The sequence below is a fragment of the Macrobrachium nipponense genome, chromosome 2, assembly GCF_015104395.2.
Source record: "Macrobrachium nipponense isolate FS-2020 chromosome 2, ASM1510439v2, whole genome shotgun sequence".
Classification (NCBI taxonomy): Eukaryota; Metazoa; Arthropoda; class Malacostraca; order Decapoda; family Palaemonidae; genus Macrobrachium; species Macrobrachium nipponense.
The window spans coordinates 118,413,633-118,429,817 of NC_087201.1; the positions used below are offsets into that span (position 1 = coordinate 118,413,633).

The following is a 16,185-nucleotide window of genomic DNA, read 5'->3' on the forward strand; positions in this document are numbered from 1 at the left end:
ATCGGAGCATGTTAGCAGCTGTGTTTAGGCACAGTAACTTAGAGATCTCCAACAACAAAGATCTACATGATCTGCTAAGATCTTTCGAAACTTGCAAGAAACCCTCGACTGAAATTCCGAGCTGGAATCTGGAGTGGTTCTTCGTTTCCTGAGGTCCTCGAAGTTTGAACCACCCCAGTCTCCTTCTTTCAAGGATCTTACGAAGAAGGCTCTGTTCTTTTGCTTTAGCATCTGCCAAGAGAGTTAGCGAGCTTCATGCTCTAGAAGGAAGGGTAGGTTTCAAAGGAGATTCCGTTGATTTTTCCTTCCTTCCTTCTTTTCTAGCTAAGAACGAGAACCCCTCAAATCCTTGGCCAAGGAGTTTTGAGCGGTTCCAGGCTTAGCTCCCCCTGGTAGGGGAAGAGCCGGAAAGAATCTTTGCCCTGTGAGGAGTTTTAAGATACTACCTCCAGTGGAAGAAGTCTCTTAAGGGCATTAAGGACAGACTTTGGTGCTCGTAAAGGATCCCAGTAGACCATTGTCTAAAAATGCTTTGTCCTTCTTTATTAGAAGCCTCATGAAGGAAGCACATTTGGCTTGCGGTGAGGATCAGTTCAAGCTTTAGAAAGTCAAGGCTCACGAGGTAAGAGCCATTGCTACGTCCTTGGCTTTCAACAAGAATACGTCACTCCAGAATCTGATGAAAGCAACATTCTGGAGATGCAATTCAGTATTCGCGAACCACTACCTTAGAGACGTCAAGATTACTTACGATAAGTGCTTCGCGTTAGGCCCGTACGTATCGGCGGATTCGGTGCTTGGGCAGGGAGCTGAAGCATATCCTTTGTAAAAAAATTTTTCCCCTATTGTTTGTATTGTGTTTTTATGGTTGTTTGAAAGAGGATGCGGGTAGGCATCTCTTTCTATTCGTATTGCTAACAATAGAATGGTTAGGTGATCTGTTTGTGCTAGAGCTCCCTGCATTGGTAGTGGTCAGGCTCTGTCATTTAAGAGGGCGAATCCCCATTGACATGATCCGACTTGGATTCTACTGAGTAAGCGGATATCAAATCCCTTCGGTAGACCCAAAGAGTCTTTTCAGCTGTAGGTCACGCCCTCGCTGTAGCTCTTCAGGCTTTGCAGACTAATAGACAGTACCTATGAAGTCTTCAGCCTTATCAGGTAAGAACCAAGGTTTGTTAGTATCCTACAACAGATGTTGTTTCCCCTTTTTCCTTGTTAGCTCTGTCTCTTTCCCTCCACCAAGGGTGTCAATCAGCTAAGTATATATCTGGCAGGAAAGTTCATGTACAAAAAATGAAAAATATTGTTATTTTACAATAAAGTTTTGTACATACTTACCTGGCAGATATATACGATTGATGGCCCTCCCAGCCTCCCTCAGGAGACAGGTGGAAGAGAAAATATGACTGGAAAGGGGGATTGGTTCATACACCTGCCACCCAGCGGGGGGTGGGGTAGATCACCTGACCTACCTGTCGCGTTTGCCGCGAGTTTTGAATTCTATCGAGACGTCAGAGACGTAAGCTAAGTATATATCTGCCAGGTAAGTATGTACAAAACTTAATTGTAAAATAACAATATCATATTTATGGTGAATTTTGAAAAAAAAAAAAAAACTTTCCTTCCCTCCTCGCAAGGATTCTCTGCTGCAAATCTCCTAAATGCGTACGTCACATTCTCGTAATATTTGCTCCATTTCATATTAGGCGTTTCATAGAGTTTTATATATGAAAATGTGCGCAATTTCATGTAGAATAAAAACGAAAAATAATTGAAGGTTGTAGCTTTTCTCTCATTTTTGAAATATTTGCATATAAAAAAAAATATATATAAAAAATTCGACATTTGGTCAACTTTGAACTCGTCCCCGAAATGGTTGTAAAACTGCAATTGTAAGCTAAAACTCGTACAGTACAGTAATATTCCAATCATTTTATCTTCATTTTGAAACAAATTGGAAGTTATCCTAGGAACAATATTTAGATTTATGGTGAATTTTTTGAAAAAAAAAAAAATCTTTTCCAAAAAATTTTAGTCCCCCTTTTTCCCCCGGCGTTACGGGGAATTCATGCTTCATTTTGTGATAATAAATTTTCTTCTGTGTTGCTTTGATCATTTTACAATTGAGTTATAATACCAAAATGATCACAATTTAGTGTACAATACAACGAAAAAAATTAACTCGTTAGCTTTAACCGTTTTGCTCACAGCGCGATTTGAATACAATTATATATGAAATTTTGTTTTTGCGCTATCATATATCGCATTATATATGATAATGATATTTTTTTCATTTCTGATGGTTGCTTTCTTAACTTCAGGCAATGACAAAAAAGGGAGCCAAAAATGAACTCTTAATCTTAAAAACTAAGCGTGCTGTGAATTTTTGAAAAAAAATTTTTTCCACTTCGGCGTCACTCCGAGACCCCCTCGGCATACGGGAGACGATTTTTTATTATACCCCTTCGGCGTTAAAGGGTTAGGGAAAGAACCCCCTAATCTAACAGTCATCAATCTAAAATCTATATCCTCATGTCTTGATACTATCAAAAATAACCCCATCTGATACAAAATTATTTCCTACATGATATACAAACCCTCAGTCCTTGACAATATTAATTACAACCAGCATAGCTGGCATTACGGCTATTAAAATCCTTAACAAGGTAGTTAGGCAGTAACTACTGCCTGTTAGACAGGGAGACCCTCCTGCCTGGACCTAAACACTCTAGTTTACTTGCTACTGTCTTAGAGAGAAGATATATTTTTGTGAGCTTTTGTTGACTGGTTATTAATCATAAGTTCCTGGTGGGATCTTTCTTTTATTGTTTCTACAATGTTTTGAATAGACTGTTTGATATCAATAAATAATTGGTATTAATAATTAATATACAAACCCCCATTTTGTGATGAGCCTTGCTATCTGCCTTTCCCCTTTGTGTACTAAGGCTGTATCTTCACCCCTATCACTTATTCTCACCCTTTAATGTAAGGGTGGGACAGTATATTTATTTGACATTTACGCTTGTGCTTTGAAGAATTTACTGGGAAGAAATTTTCTTCCCCGGTATTCCCCCTTCTTCTTCTTCACCCTTTTTGCTAGCTTATCGGATGAAGAAGGGGGATTAGCATGTAATGTTGATGTTTGAGGGATTTCCTCTCGTTTCAGAGGGCAGTGCCCTTTGGTGCAAAAGGAGTATCTTTCTTTTTAATAATTATCTTTTTCTCAAGGCTAACAGTGAGCAATAGTAGATTACAGCAGTGGATGATTGAATATCTCTTCGTGTTGGCTATCTTAACCCTCGGAATTGTACCTGTGACTCATTAGCATGCTGCGACATTGGCCCTTGAGTTTGTGTACATTTCCTGTACTGAAAAAATGATACTGATTTGCTCCTGTTATCCGGTCTACACAGCTGCCCTGTGGTTGTTAACTCTACTTCTGGGATGACTATGTTTCATCCTTTAAAAGAAGTCCTGCGAAAGCTGGCAAAGAAGAAGTTGAGGAAGAAGAGGCCTTGAAAAGTGTCGTTTTCTTCGCCGTCATCTTCTTACGCCTCCTCGCCTCCCTCTTCAAAGGCTTCCCGGCCTAAGAAGATGAAGGTAGCTTCTCCGCCCCTAAGTCTAAGGGTCTGTATCCTTCCTGTGGGGAGGAAGCAGTTGCCTCTCTTGTTGGCTCACCTGCGCCTTCGGGAGCAGGGCTGTGATGCTGTCCTCAGGGTCAAATGTCTTGAGAGCCTCAGGAGTTCAAAGCAAGGTTCGTTCTCCTGTTACCAGAGGTGTTGCTCATGGAACCAGGGCTGTGCCTGAGACTCGTTTGCGAGTTTCCACGAATCACAGTCAGTGATAAGGAGTCTTCTATCCATCGTGACAGTGGCGCTAGGGCAATAGAAGCTAGGAGAAGGTCCCCTTTACAGCCCTCTTAGCACAAGGTTTTCAGCCTCGAAGAGGGCTGGGATGTGTCATAAGGATGATGCATGTTGTTGTCAGTCTGGGATCTGCACCACAGCTAGCAGTGGCCTGCTACAGATTGACGAAAACCTCTGCCTTCTCTTCGGGGAAGTATCTCGCCAAGTTAACCACGCTCTCCTAGACCCACATCACTGTCATCACCACCAGGTTAGTGACAGGGCATGGCTCATTCCTTTTGACAGGGCCACTGTAGGAAGAAAGAGAGCATCCTATCCTCCTCTCTTATTCCCTCTATTGTACTTTCTTGGGTGATACTGGAGGGTGTGTGGTGAATAAGAGAAATCCTGCAAAGTGTCCTTGGGAGGATTCCTGGAGGGGTCTTAGGGTCCCCTTGGACTTAGCCCATGTCTTTGAGGAAGGCTCTTCTGTCAATAACGGAGAGACTTCTCACCGTCTTGTGCCTGGTGTTCTGATTCTCGTGATTTGATCACCTGGAGACTATGTTCTCCCGGGCTCTTTCTGTCCTTTGGGAAAATTCCAATCCACAGTCCCTGTGGGGTTTTACATTTTGGGAGCCTCAAGTGCATATTCTGTTGAATTGTACTCTTAATGCAGTCTTAAATCCTCATATATTGGACTGGTTTTTATGCCTGTTCCTCCTCGATTTCTACAGAAGTCGAAGAGGGACCCCTCCCTGAGGATCATTTAACGAAATTAGCGAGTCTCACCAAGTGGTTGATTTCCTTGGAATTTCTGGGACTCACTGAGTATTATGATCTGTGATTTCCAAACACTCGGGGGAGACGGAAGTTCCCGATTATTGTTATTACAAGAATCAGGAGTCATGCTGAGTGCTTGAATTTCTTGGAATTTTTGGTGTTCTCAGAGTGTTTTGGTTTTGTGATTACCAAACACTTGGACTAGACGAGTGTTCTCAATAATTGTTATTTCAAGAATTGGGAGTCATGCTCAATACCTGGTTTCACTGGTGCATGCTGAGTGCTTGGCTTCATCATGTTTCCAAGCACCAGGGCAAGACATGGCTCATCCGATTGTTGTTTCACAAGTTGACAATCTTGCCGAGCGCAGGAATTCTTACGAATTCTAGCACTTGCCAAGCACTTGCTATCACAAGTACTTGGATAGCAAGACAAGCCTATACCAGTACAGAAGAGTTCACTCTTCAGTCTGGTCTGGGTTCTATACAAAGCTTGGTACTAAAGTCAAACCATTTTATGAGCGGACTCCGAGCCCATTTGCGACGGTGCCAATTCTCCTTAATCCGGCTGCCTTCGCTTCACTAAGAGAAGGGAAGAAAAATGAAAAACTTGGAGATCTGGCATACCTATTGCCACTTCTTCACTTGGGTCAGATCACTGAGACCCTTGGTCAAATCGTATAAAATGGGTTGAGATAATCCGTATTCATTGTCTCGCACAGCAAGCTTCTGAAAACACCATGGAGAGTTCCCCGCAGCGTGTCCTTCGTCCTGAAGAACTCGAAATGGCATACAACGTTTACCAGTTTTTTAAATGGGAAAAAGAAAATGGAATTTCCAAGTTTGGAATCAATCAAGCAGCCAAACGTGCCGCAGATGCAACGAAGATATCAAAAAGTATTTTGCATCAGATTTGCAAGGAAGCTAAAGAAACGGAAGAGGAATTTGGAGAGCTGGTTTTTGAGGAAAAGAAAAGGAAAAGATTAAAAACCGTAACAAATGTGGATGATTTTGATCGATGTGTTATACGCCGAACTGTATTGGCTTTCTATGCAAGGAAAGAAATTCCGACGATAGACAGTGTTACAACAAGTGAAGGAAAATATTGGGTTTGGTGGTTGTCTACTCATGTATTATTTGCTTGGCCTTTCAAGTCTTAAATGACATACAATAAAATGAAAGGAATTGTAAAACATTATAATTGGTGATTTCTATTGTATTAGGCTTAGTTAATAAAATTATCTTAATAGATTCCCATCTTTTACTCATAAAATATCATGTGACAATTTTTCCAAAAACAAATAAATGGTGAACTGATCTATTCATGAAGTCACATAACTGTCTGACAAATAACATCCAAATGCCCATGGTAGAAAAATACTCTATAACCAATCATAATTGGCTTTTATATTTTTTTTATAAGAGACGATTTTGTTCTTCGCTATGGCTACGGGATTACAACTTTCACATCACCACGTGGCAAAAAAAAATAATGAAGGAAACAATTTAGAGGGACTACCAAATTTAAGGATTATATACTTTGACCATCCAAATCTGGGTTAACGAGGGAATTAAACTCCTCTTTCTCCTTATCTTAGTCTGCCTATAGATTAAAGAGGTCAAACCAGGTGTGGATTAAAATGGTCAGAAGGATCTGGCAACGTCGCAAATGGGCTCGGAGTCCGCTCGTAAATTGGTTTGACTATAGATGCCAACATCTTGATGCATGATCAAGTCCCGTCCTCATGTCTTGGACCCTATGGTCAGAACACATAGGACAGCTGACACAGAATCCTTTATTATTCTTCTTAGAGCTTCATCCCAGAAAGAGAAGAGATAATTTGGTAGAAATGATAGTTCTTTGCTGACGATTACCACCCATGATTATGTGGGAGTGGTCTGCTCAGCTCACTTGAAAAACTCGTCCAGCCCAGCTCTGCTGAGTAGAGTGCTTGGCTCTGCCAAACAGACTCTTTGCTCTTAATCAAAGCGGTTCCTTACCATGGCATAGCACCCTCCTTTCCCATGTTGTAGTCCTGGTGTCATCTGATGCCTCCTTACCTCCCTCTTTAAATGCTTCCCGGCTTAAAACTTGTAAGGGGAGGAAGCAGTTGGCTCTCTCATTAGCTCACCTGCTCCTACGGGAGCAGGAAGCGTGATGCTGTCCCCAGGATATAGTGTCTTGGGAGCCCCAGGAGTTCAGAACTCAGATTTGTTCTCCTGTCTCTGGTTCCAAAGGCACTGCTCTTGGAACCAGGGCTGTAGCAGGTACTTGTTCACAAGTCTCTCCAAGTGGACAACCTCCAAAGGGGGTCATACACCCATGGTCAGCGGTGGGGAATCTTCTCTGTTGTGACAGTGGCGCAGGGCAAGAGGAGGGACCTAGCTGCTTTGGCAACTCAGACCCACCTGGGAAAGCCAGGAATAACTCTTCCTCAGGTGCCAAGGTTGATGTCACTCCCTCAATACAAGGTATCTGGGGAATCTAGGAGGAAGTTCTCTGGGTAGTCCTCTTCATGAGGTTCAATCACAGAGAAGACAGATGTGTAGCAAGACATGGCAAGTTCTCGCCAACTTTTGGTGCATTCAACTCTGCTCAACTCTCACTCGCAATCGCGCAAACGAACCAGTTGTAGGAACCAGTAGTGTTGCCCTTGCAGGGACAACCATAGGCCACCTGGAGAGGCAGTCGGCAACCACAAGAAAGGACTTCCCTGCTGCCTGGAAGAAGTTCGCCGATACCGACCCAAAGAGCCTCAGTGGTTGGTTGTTGTTGTAGAGAAGCTGTTGCTGTTGGCTGGGACAAAGGACCTGGCATGGCTTACAGGTGGTGATGGTGTTGGCGTTGTCCGAGTCTATCCCAGGCCAGATGACGGTTTGTCGAGCCCAACGTTTGGTAGCCTCGACACTTCAGTGAATCAGTGAGTCTGGCAAGTGTGGGGCTACATGGAGCACAAGGTTGCCGTCAGTGGAGAGGGCTTCTTGCAGCTTCCAGTATGGTAATAAGGATGCTTGTACTAGGTCGTACCGATTCGTGGGGAACAATCACGAAGGCGAACATAGGTGGGGTCAGCCTGTGCTGCTGTCAATGTGTCCTGCAGTGTCTGATTGGCACCAATGGTTGGGGCATTCTCTTCTTGGGAAGCTGTTGCAGTGTTGATGACAGACCTGACATGTGCAGTTACCTCAGCACAGCCAGTCATCCTCAGAGGTTGGGTAGCTGACTAGGATGCATAAACACTTGCTGACATGCCACAACACAGTAAACTGGTAATTGCAACATGCGCTTCTTCATTGCTGGAGCCGTGAGTTTTCGACCATGTCCAGCATGTAGCTGTTGATGATGGACACCAGTGGGCTATGGTCAGTTTGCAGGGTGAAGGTTGGCAGTCCTTTGAGGTATAGGTGGCACTTTGTGAGGGCCCAAAATACTACAAGCATCTCCAGTTCAATCATCGCATACCTCATCTCAGCGTCCAGAGCCATGGTCCTGGAGAGGGGCATAGTCTATCCCATAGAGGCAAGATGTGTCGGTCTAGAGAATGGTCAGCAGGGTGGGGTCAAAAGATGCAAGAACAGGTGGGCTTGAAAGAGCTTGTTTCATGCGTTTGAAGGCCTGGTCATGGTCCGTTGTCTAAAGAAAAGAGCGCTTGGGGCTCATGAGTGGGCGAAGGGCCTGTGCAGTCAGGGGAATACCTGGTGGTAAACTCTGCCAACTGGTTTAATAACCCCATGAAGGAACATAGGTCTGACTGGTTGGACAGTATAGGGAAGGCTTGCAGAGCAGCAACTCTTCCTGGATCAGGACTGATTCCTTCTTCAGGAAGGGTGAAGCCACAGAAATTCACTTGGGTCTCTGCCACCGTGAGCTTTTCTCTGTTGAGAGTGAAGCCATTTCTGCGGAAGTGGGTGAGTACTTCATGGATCCTGTGGTAGTGTCAGTAGGTTGTCATCAAAGATGAAAATATCATCACCAACCTTGACACACTTTTTCATGCCTTGGAGAGCTAAGTCGCCGCGATGACATAAGGCATCACCAGTGGCAGCGAAGCCCATAGGTCTCTGGCAGTGCTGGAAGTGCTTGTAAGGAGTAATGAAAATGGTGAGGTGGTGGTCCTCCTCCCCTAGCTCCATCTATGAGTAGCCATGTAGAGCATCCGCAGTGGTGAAGAACTTGGCAGTAGAGTTGACAGCGTGGACAGCAGCTGAGGGCGTGGGCGAAGGTGGGCTGGATGGGAGACTTTTGCGTTCACCTTAGTGAGGTCCAACGTGATGCAAACTCCGTTGGCCTTTGGGACCATGACTTGAAGGTGGTACCATTCCAATGGCTGAGCCTCATCTCCACAAGGCTTAATGATCCCCTGCTGAAACCATGGAATCCAGTTCATTCTTGACAGGTTCGCAGAAGGCGTGGGGGATCTGCCGTGGGGTGTGGATGGCGAAGGGGACTGTGTCCTCCTTAAGGTGAATTTTTATGGTAGGGCTTGCCATTGGCCTCAGTGGAGCTGCTTTAACCCTTAATGGACAAATTAATCCTCGGGAGTAGTAATAATAGGGTTGGGGTGGTGGACGGATTGATCCTGTAGATAAAGAATATTAAGCCCCATCGATTTTGAAAGAATAAGGCGGGAAAGAGGTGCCAATATTTCTATAACCCATAAATTCTCTAGCTAAAACCGCGAATTGGGCATTCATGGCTTCAGTTCTGCTTGTAACTTCAAGGGGGAATGTATTACGTCTGTCTCACATGACGTCATTTTGTAAATTTGCTCGTCAATATACTAATGGGTTGTTGTTGGGTTTTGTTCTTGTCTATTACGATAGAATGTCAGTTGTAAATGTAATTTTACAATGAAAAGTGCAAAGAAATATTAGAAAAAACATTTAAAAGTAGAAAAAGTTACTGAATCTTCATTCTTGGTAAATTTACATAAATATTTTTTAACAAATATGCTAAGAATTTGATACTGATTTTATTTCTTATCTGTTTTGATATTTTGTGAGCAGTAATTATAATGTTACAAAATACAAGAAAATTATTTATTAGAAAAAACATACTAGTATATAAGTTGGTAAAATTTACAATTGTCTTGTAAAAGAGGCCTCGCAAGGGGTTGTAAATAGTCATTTTCAACTTCTCATGGAAGGTAGGGAAAATTTTTTATAATTTTTTTGTCACCATGTACATTTGCATATCTTCCTGTGTCCATTGATGTTTTTTTTCGTAAATTGGCCGACCTCAAAGTTTACCCAGCCTGAGGAGCTGCATATTGATATATTTATCCATCCAGTAACGGTTAAGGTCTACCATAGACGTGAGCATGTATTGGAAGGTTTATAGGAAATATTCTCAGGCCTCAGCAGGGGTTGTGCTGGCATGGAGGAGTAGTTCCTTACATCGGTTAACATGGTTGACCTGTAGGATGGGCCCTGGGAAGCTTGGCGGGATGATGGCCAACTCCTTCAACTCCTTGCAGAATGCATAGGACAGGAGGGGCATCTGAATGCCTTCGTGGACTTGAATCATGGCAAGGCAGGACCACTTGGCCAAAGATAGGTTGGCCTTTAAGGTACCTAAAGATGGTGCCATCTTTGACCCATCTGCTGTAAGGGTAACTGACATGGCAGGAGGTTGCAGCTTAGTCCTGGGAATGTGAAGAAGTTCCAAGTGCTGGGGGCCCATCACTGATACATCAGCACCTGTGTCAGGCAGCATCATTATCTTGGATGTTTCACCCATGTAGGTGAGGGTGATGGATATGGGTGACAGTGAGGAGTAAGTTGATGTGGAAAAGGTCTCGACCTTGCGAGAGATGGAGGGCTTGCTAGAAGTGGGTGGGGCATTAGGCTGGCCCCTCTCCTTGCCGTTCATCTGCTGTCAGCAGCACTCATCATAGTGGCCCACTCAGCTACAGTGTCCCTTGCAGCCACAGTTTCTACATACATTATTGATGGCTGGGCACTTTTCTGCCTAGCTGTGCTTCCTTGTGCAGGAAGGGTATTAAGTGTCCTTGTTTGGAGTTTGGTGCGAGGTAGCACTCCTGTTAACATCACATTTGGTTTTTTTTATAGGTGGAAACAGCAAAAAATTTAGATGGAGGGGCTCTTGTGGTGGTGGTGATGGCTGTCCGTGTGGCCTCATAGGAGTGACATTTGTTGACCATGGTGGCCAATGAAGCTGCAGCATCCAGAGCAATGAGTTTCTGGTCAGCTGCTCGTCCCTGACTCCCAGGATGATGATCATCTTTAGCCGAGTATCATCACACACAGCAGAATGGCCAGGACAGACGTCGATTTCCTCTGCTACATACTTCAGTCTGATGTAGAAATCATTGCTTTCCCCCTCCCTCTGTTTGCAGGACAGCAGGTCCTTGCGTCATAGAGCTTCATTCTGCAGGATCTTGATGTGTTCAGGGAGAATATTCAAGACTTCATCCACTCCGATCCATGTCTGATAGTACATTAAGGGCATGCTCGAGTACTCTTTGGGTCTCCAGGCTGAGGCACATGCGAAGTTGTATCATCTGCTTCCTGGTCGGCAATGTCCCTAGGTCCACTGTGTCGCACTGTAGTCATTCCAGCGTATACGCCATCCCTCGAACACTTGGTATGTAGCATTAGGACGTAAGGGGAGTGGGGTATGGGCGATGGTCTTCTGGGGGGGTGGTGGCTGGGTGGGCGACAGCATTGAGGATTGTGGGAAGTTGTTGAGAGTCTGCTGGTTTTGCTTGCTGCTAGGCATAGTTGACTGTAAGTAGCTGCAACAATAAAAGTGAAATGCTGGGCTTCCTCCTCTCTTCTTAAGTTTTGGTGGCGTACATCCTTCTCATGACAACGTTGTTCTTCCTCTCTCCAATGTGCAGCCAACTCGGCCAGTTGAGATTCCTCCAGGTATTGATGAGGAGCCTTAACTCCATATTTGGAGCTGTGGGAGGCTGTATAGTCAGGTGTGGTGAGAGCTAAGGTGGGGTTTCCAGTGTTGCAAAACCTGGAAGGGTTCAACGGTCTTTTGGTGAGACTGGGTGTTAGGGCAACTGGCGGTCCTCAGTGTCCTGGTCGTGTTGCATATCCCCAGGCTCATCTTGATATGAGGCAGAAGCCATTATGAACAGTTTTCTGCAGTGCCATACACACTTTAAAGGAAGAGGAGAAAGATGAGGAAGAATTTCTACAGATTTTATTTTAGAGTTACTGTAAATAATTCTTCAACTGTGCAGCGAACTGGCAGGCAGGGGAGGGTGGGTCTGAGAGGGCTCCTTGGGGTGGGCGGTCGGGGGTTGCGACCACTCGACATAGCTTCATTTTTTCATAAACCCTACCTCAAGAATTGTTTTCATTCTTCAAAGGAGGGCTGCCAGATGCAAAACCTCCTTTTCTATATCCTTGTTTATATAATGTAAAAAATATATCATATTGCCCTGCTGACAAGATTCTGGTTCAGTTCACCATCCCTCATTAGTCCACTGGGCCCTAGTTCTAGTTATCTGTCCCATAGGGTAGCTGCCCTCCATAAAGAGCTGTTCTTGTTAGAGTAAAGTGATGGCTCTGTGAAAACAAGTATTTAAAATCTTGTAAAAAAAATTATTTCTATACAAACACATTGCCTGCCTTCCAGCCCCTCTGGTCCTTGAAGCTAGTCTAGACAGCACAAACAGCAACACTCAGTTCACAACCAGAGGGCTGGTGGACCCTAGGTAGAACTGAAGGCTTTCTTCTTATTCTGAGTATCTGATCTGAGGTTTGTTGCAGATAAACTCAAAACGATAATGTTAAGTATAGTGGGTATCAAAAGTATTAATTTGGTTATTGAAAAGTCAGTTCGTATTTCAGTATTTTTATGTTTCCTTTTGTAAATTTGGAGATTGGCTGCATATTGCAGGTACTTAAGAAAGAAACTTAAGTATCACTAGTGTAGTGGCCTGTTCAGTTTATGATTAACAGTTCAAATTGTTAGTTTTATATAGTTCAAATGGTCATGCTTGTTTTCATTATATGGTTCCTTCCATATGTTTTATAACTTTTTTGGGATGGTTGTTAAAGATCTAGATTAAAACAAACTATGCATGCAGTCCCTGGTTATCAGCGGGGGTTCCGTTCTGGGCGGGCTGCTGATAAACGAAAACCGACATCAACCAAAACTCGGCGATGTATGCCGAAACTTGGCCTGTTATGGTGCTATAAATTGCCGTCTTTATGGTGTTAGACAAACATCATAAAATCAGATCGCCATTAACTGAGTCTGCCAATAACCGGGGACTGCCTGTATACCAAATTAAATCAAGTAAGTCTCAAGATGTAGTAACATTCAATTATTTAAACTTTTACAGAGGGTATTGACTGGATGCGTCAGAATGTTCAAGAAAAGATACTTCCTGAGTTCAAAGCAATAGAAGATGAATTATATGAGGTTATAAAGACACGTTATGCACGTGCAAAAAGAGATATGAATAAAAAGTTTGATAATGATAGCAGACACAAAAGAAAAAATATGGAAAAATTGTATATTTTCAAAAGTGCAACTACACCTATGTTTGAAGAGCAGACTTACGATCATGGTTGGAGACTGGCTGAAGTTATCCAAGATGAAAAGAAACGAGGTCATCACAATAATAGTAGAGATGGAGTAAATGGTCGTCCTGCGAGCCATGGGGAAAAAGGACATGGGGGTCGGCAAAATTCAACCACAGGAGGAAGACAGACTCCAGGCAAGGATCAATTAATGAAGGATGTTGAGAGCAAAGGAAATGATGGAAACAAGAGAAGTCATGGTGGGTTTGGTCATGGCAGTGGAGGAAAAGACATCCAGAGTGCCTGGTTTGGTAGAAATATATCACAGGGTGTGACAGATGATTCTGTTACTGGTCAAGCATAGAAATTCCTTTGTGTGTTTTATAAGTTATAAAAGTTTTACCATTTGAATGCCTGTTTTTATCCTTTTACATCACCAAAAAGTAAGTTAAGTAAAATGAAATTAAATGTAAGGTGTATGTACATATTTATTGGCATATAAGAATTTTTTTTCTTCCAGTACTTGTATGTACTTAGCAAAACTTCTAAACTCTTTGACTTATGGATTAGGTACAGTATTGAACAGTCATAAAAGCCCACACTTGTACTTACTGATGACAAGATTTAGATGTCATCCAAAAAAAGTAATAAAATAAAATACCAGTTTTCACACCATGCACATGTCATTTGTGTCTGCATCTAGAGAGGTGATGAAAGATGACATGCAAATGGTAATGACTGAGCTCACATCTTGTGTGAACAAATCCAAAAAAGCAAGTGTGAAGGGCAAATATCCTGAAAGTGAGCTTAATACTGGGGAAGGTGATGCTGCTCATGGTGGAGTAAATGTTGATGCATCTACTTCAGCAATTGAACAATAGTACATCTCAACACTTGCTGAACATCAAATGCAATCGGACCCCAAGTAAGCAAGAAAAACTTCTTGAGGCTTTGTATGAGGATGGAACTAAAAGTGGAAAAAGTTAAGATGAATTGGAGGAGTGAAGATGAGAGAAGAAGAGAGAAATTTTAAGAGAATGCCAGACGAAAATTTGAATGTGTATATGAATGATTTGATTGCATCAATGGTTGAAGAGAGGAAAGAGGGGAGTGACAGTGATGGCGATGATGGCAGTGATGCTAGTCATGATGATGATGATGATGACAACGAATATCAAGGTGTACATTGTATTTATGCAAAATGTATGTATTATCTGTTCTGTTTCATAAGCATGTCAATGTATGTATATGAGGAAGAGGGAGGTATGGCTGAGGACCCAGAGTGGTCATGTGACCTAACCTAGGCTGTTGGTTTTCTATTCAGTGCAGGTGAGGATGGAGGACCAAGCTTTAGTGGCGTGGATGTAATGTTAATTTACCAGGGGTTGTGCAAATTCCTGTTGATATGCCATTTGCCTCAGAACAGGACTATTGGTTGCCTGACCATTTTCCCAACAACAGGTTATGACATATAACTGGTATAGGAAAATTGACAAATATCTACTTCAATCGAGAAGCAGTGCCAAAGGACAACAGGGATAAGCTTATGCTGGTCTGGACCATTATTTAGTAGTATGTACAGGAAAATACTGGAGATTGTTCACACTTGTTGCAGAATATTTCCGTGGATGAGGGTATGCTTCCTTACAAAGGAAGTATGGTATCAAGTTTTATTTCCTAAGTGAAGCTGAAAGTGGGCATGTTCTGGACATTGATAGTTATCACGGTATGTATTACACACCCACTATGATAATGTGATTGGACTTCTGGCACCAAGTGTAAATAAAGAATACTTTGTCTTTATGACATTTTTTTTATAATTTTGTTGCCCAGATCAGCTGAGGAACTTTGGAGCATGGGATACACACACCGGCACTTTGCTACTGTCCTCTCATCACCCAGGTAGAGGCCAAGAATCTTGAGTCCTTCTGGATGTCTGAAGACAGCATCACTTTGTCAGGTCTTTGAACAGCTAATGCCATCAGGGAGACAGAAATGCTGCCATGTGTGGTACAAGAGTGGCAAAAGGAGAGACACCTCATATCAATGTAGCCACTGGTTTGCATTTTCCTTCAGCCATTACAATAAGATTTCTCAGCTGGTACATCCTGTTGTGGTTGCAAGCACAGCTTGAAGGAATTGCACAAACCAGAATCTAAAATACGTAATGGTAATTTTTTATTAGGGTTCCTGATATTTTTTATACATACATGTATATATTTTTTTTGTATAAATTTAGATATTCATGTATTCTATAATTAAATAATCTGTCCATTTTAACAAGAGAGAGTGAGCATGCAGGGCATTGGACTGAGTGCCACTTTTTTATACTATAAGTAACTTACCAAGTAATTACATAGCTAAAAGTTTGTAGTATTGGCAGCTAGAATTTTGAGATTCGTGTGTCGCACTATTTTCTAGTGGCTAGGTGACTTGCCCACCTACTTTTGGGGAAAGAGAGAAATAACTAACAAAATGGCTTCAGTTTATTTCTGCCAGCTGCTGGTTGTATTTCAGTTGTTAACTCCAGCTTTGTTTTGGAATTACTACTTTCTGGTTGACATTAATGTTTGGTGAAGTATTCTTGGACTGTATAGCCTTTTGGCATATTTAGAATAGAGTTAGGCTATATTTCTTAATGATTTTTACTTTTCCCAATTACAACACTTTTTTGGACTTGACAATTATGTCAGAATCGAGTGCTTCTAGTTTGAGGTAGTGCACCAAAGGCTGTGATGCACAACTTTCGAAAGACTTTAAGGATTCTCATGCTATGTGTACAGGTTGCAGAGGACAGGTTTATTCATTAGACTTAAGTTGTAACAAATGTGTGGGACATTTAAAAGTGGAAGCCTTTGTGATTAAAATTGCACTTAGGTAAATTGGCAAGGGATAAGGAAAAAATGGCGACTGCTGGGTGAATTAGTAAGTTGTTGGGTAGCCAGGAATCTCATAATGATGTTGATGTCAATGTTGATGAACCTGTGATTTCTACTGGTCCTGTCCCTATCTCTTTGTCTGTACCACCTCCTTTACCCAGCTCC

At 42.6% G+C, this 16,185-nt stretch overlaps 1 protein-coding gene across 1 annotated transcript in view; it reads left to right on the plus strand.

Annotated features, from left to right (window-relative positions):
* Positions 1-13,552, plus strand: part of LOC135220942 (probable RNA-binding protein CG14230) — a 312,424-nt gene extending 298,872 nt beyond the window's left edge. The window contains exon 8 of the mRNA XM_064258596.1: positions 12,961-13,552. Within this exon, the coding sequence (XP_064114666.1) occupies positions 12,961-13,505 (545 nt within the window). The 3' untranslated portion in view covers positions 13,506-13,552. The remainder of the gene's footprint in view (positions 1-12,960) is intronic.
* Positions 13,553-16,185: the final 2,633 nt, after the last annotated feature.